Source organism: Bison bison, unplaced genomic scaffold (assembly GCF_000754665.1).
Source record: "Bison bison bison isolate TAMUID 2011002044 unplaced genomic scaffold, Bison_UMD1.0 scf7180017862121, whole genome shotgun sequence".
Lineage (NCBI taxonomy): Eukaryota > Metazoa > Chordata > Mammalia > Artiodactyla > Bovidae > Bison > Bison bison.
Window position 1 is genome coordinate 24,935 of NW_011492693.1, and position 1,188 is coordinate 26,122.

General features: G+C 41.9%; 1 protein-coding gene across 1 annotated transcript in view; it reads left to right on the forward strand.

The window, feature by feature from the left end:
- The first annotated feature begins 202 nt into the window (after window positions 1-202).
- The window catches only part of LOC104983231 (pregnancy-associated glycoprotein 1-like), an 8,944-nt gene continuing 7,958 nt past the window's right edge, over window positions 203-1,188 (forward strand). Inside the window, exons 1-2 of the mRNA XM_010832676.1 lie at window positions 203-255; window positions 813-894. Of these exons, the coding sequence (XP_010830978.1) occupies window positions 203-255; window positions 813-894 (135 nt within the window). The remainder of the gene's footprint in view (window positions 256-812; window positions 895-1,188) is intronic.

Below are 1,188 nucleotides of genomic sequence, written 5' to 3' on the forward strand. Positions count from 1 at the left end.
CTGAAAAGCTTCAAAGTCCATTCATCAAGGACACTGATGAAGGTAAAGTTTTTATCGAGACCTTTGTATTTTTTTTCAGATCTTTTAGTGGCCTGAAGGGGAAAACTAGGGCAGGTCAGAGCATATATAACTAGGGGCTCCTGGTCACCACTACATGCTAAGATCCCAAACTTTCCTGAGTACTTGGAGCAAGGAAAGAAGCATGAAATGGCTTGTGCTCCTCGGTCTGGTGGCCTTCTCAGAGTGCATATTCAAGTAAGTATGGGGACTGTATGTCACATCATATTCCTTTCTCGGATTTTTCTTTTCATCTGATTATTCTTCCACCCATCAGGCTTGGAAGGGAATGGAATATTTCGCTAAGAGTCTTAAAGTTCAATTCTTACTTATTGATAAGTAACTTGCTATAGGAACTGTGGATTCCAAGGTCTTGGTGTAGATTTGGGTTTCACAACACTTGGGGTCCACTCTTGTCATGACCTGTTGAAAATGCAACTCCTTGAAACTGTTCAGTGCACAGTCTATGCAGATGTTGAGGTGGTCCTGTGGAATAGCACTTTTCTACATTTTGATCAACATGTCCTCTTTTTTCCCTGTCAATTTCAGTGTGTATATGCCTATGTCTGCATCTCTGTATCACTGTCGTTAATCTCTCCATCTCTTTGGAAGTCACTGGGAGTGTATTTCTCTTTGTGTTTTTTGCTTTTAATTTTTCATTTGACTCTTACTTCCTTCTCAAGCCTCTGAATTTCCTTTAATTGTTCCCTATATCTTGGATTCTTCTTTCAACTCTCTCTTCTCTTTCAACTTAGAGAAAGATACACTGTCTTATATCTGACAAGCAGTGTGACCACAGCCAACTCAGAAACCTCTTGCATTTCAAATTGCTCCGTTGTAAAAGAGAATAAGAGTCCCCCCTTCTACCTCCTTCCTTGAGGTTCTTTGAGAAGGAATGAGTGGGATGGCAACAGCAATGATAATGGCTGTCATTGTTGAGACTTCCTATTTATCAGGTACCTTATATCCATCACTTCACTTATCCCCAAGATATTCTATTTGGAGGGTTTGTATTGTTGCTATGCTAAGTCACTTCAATCGTGTCCAACTCTGTGCGACCCCATAGATGGCAGCCCACCAGGGTCCCCCGTCCCTGGGATTCTCCAGGCAAGAACACTGGAGTGGGCTGCC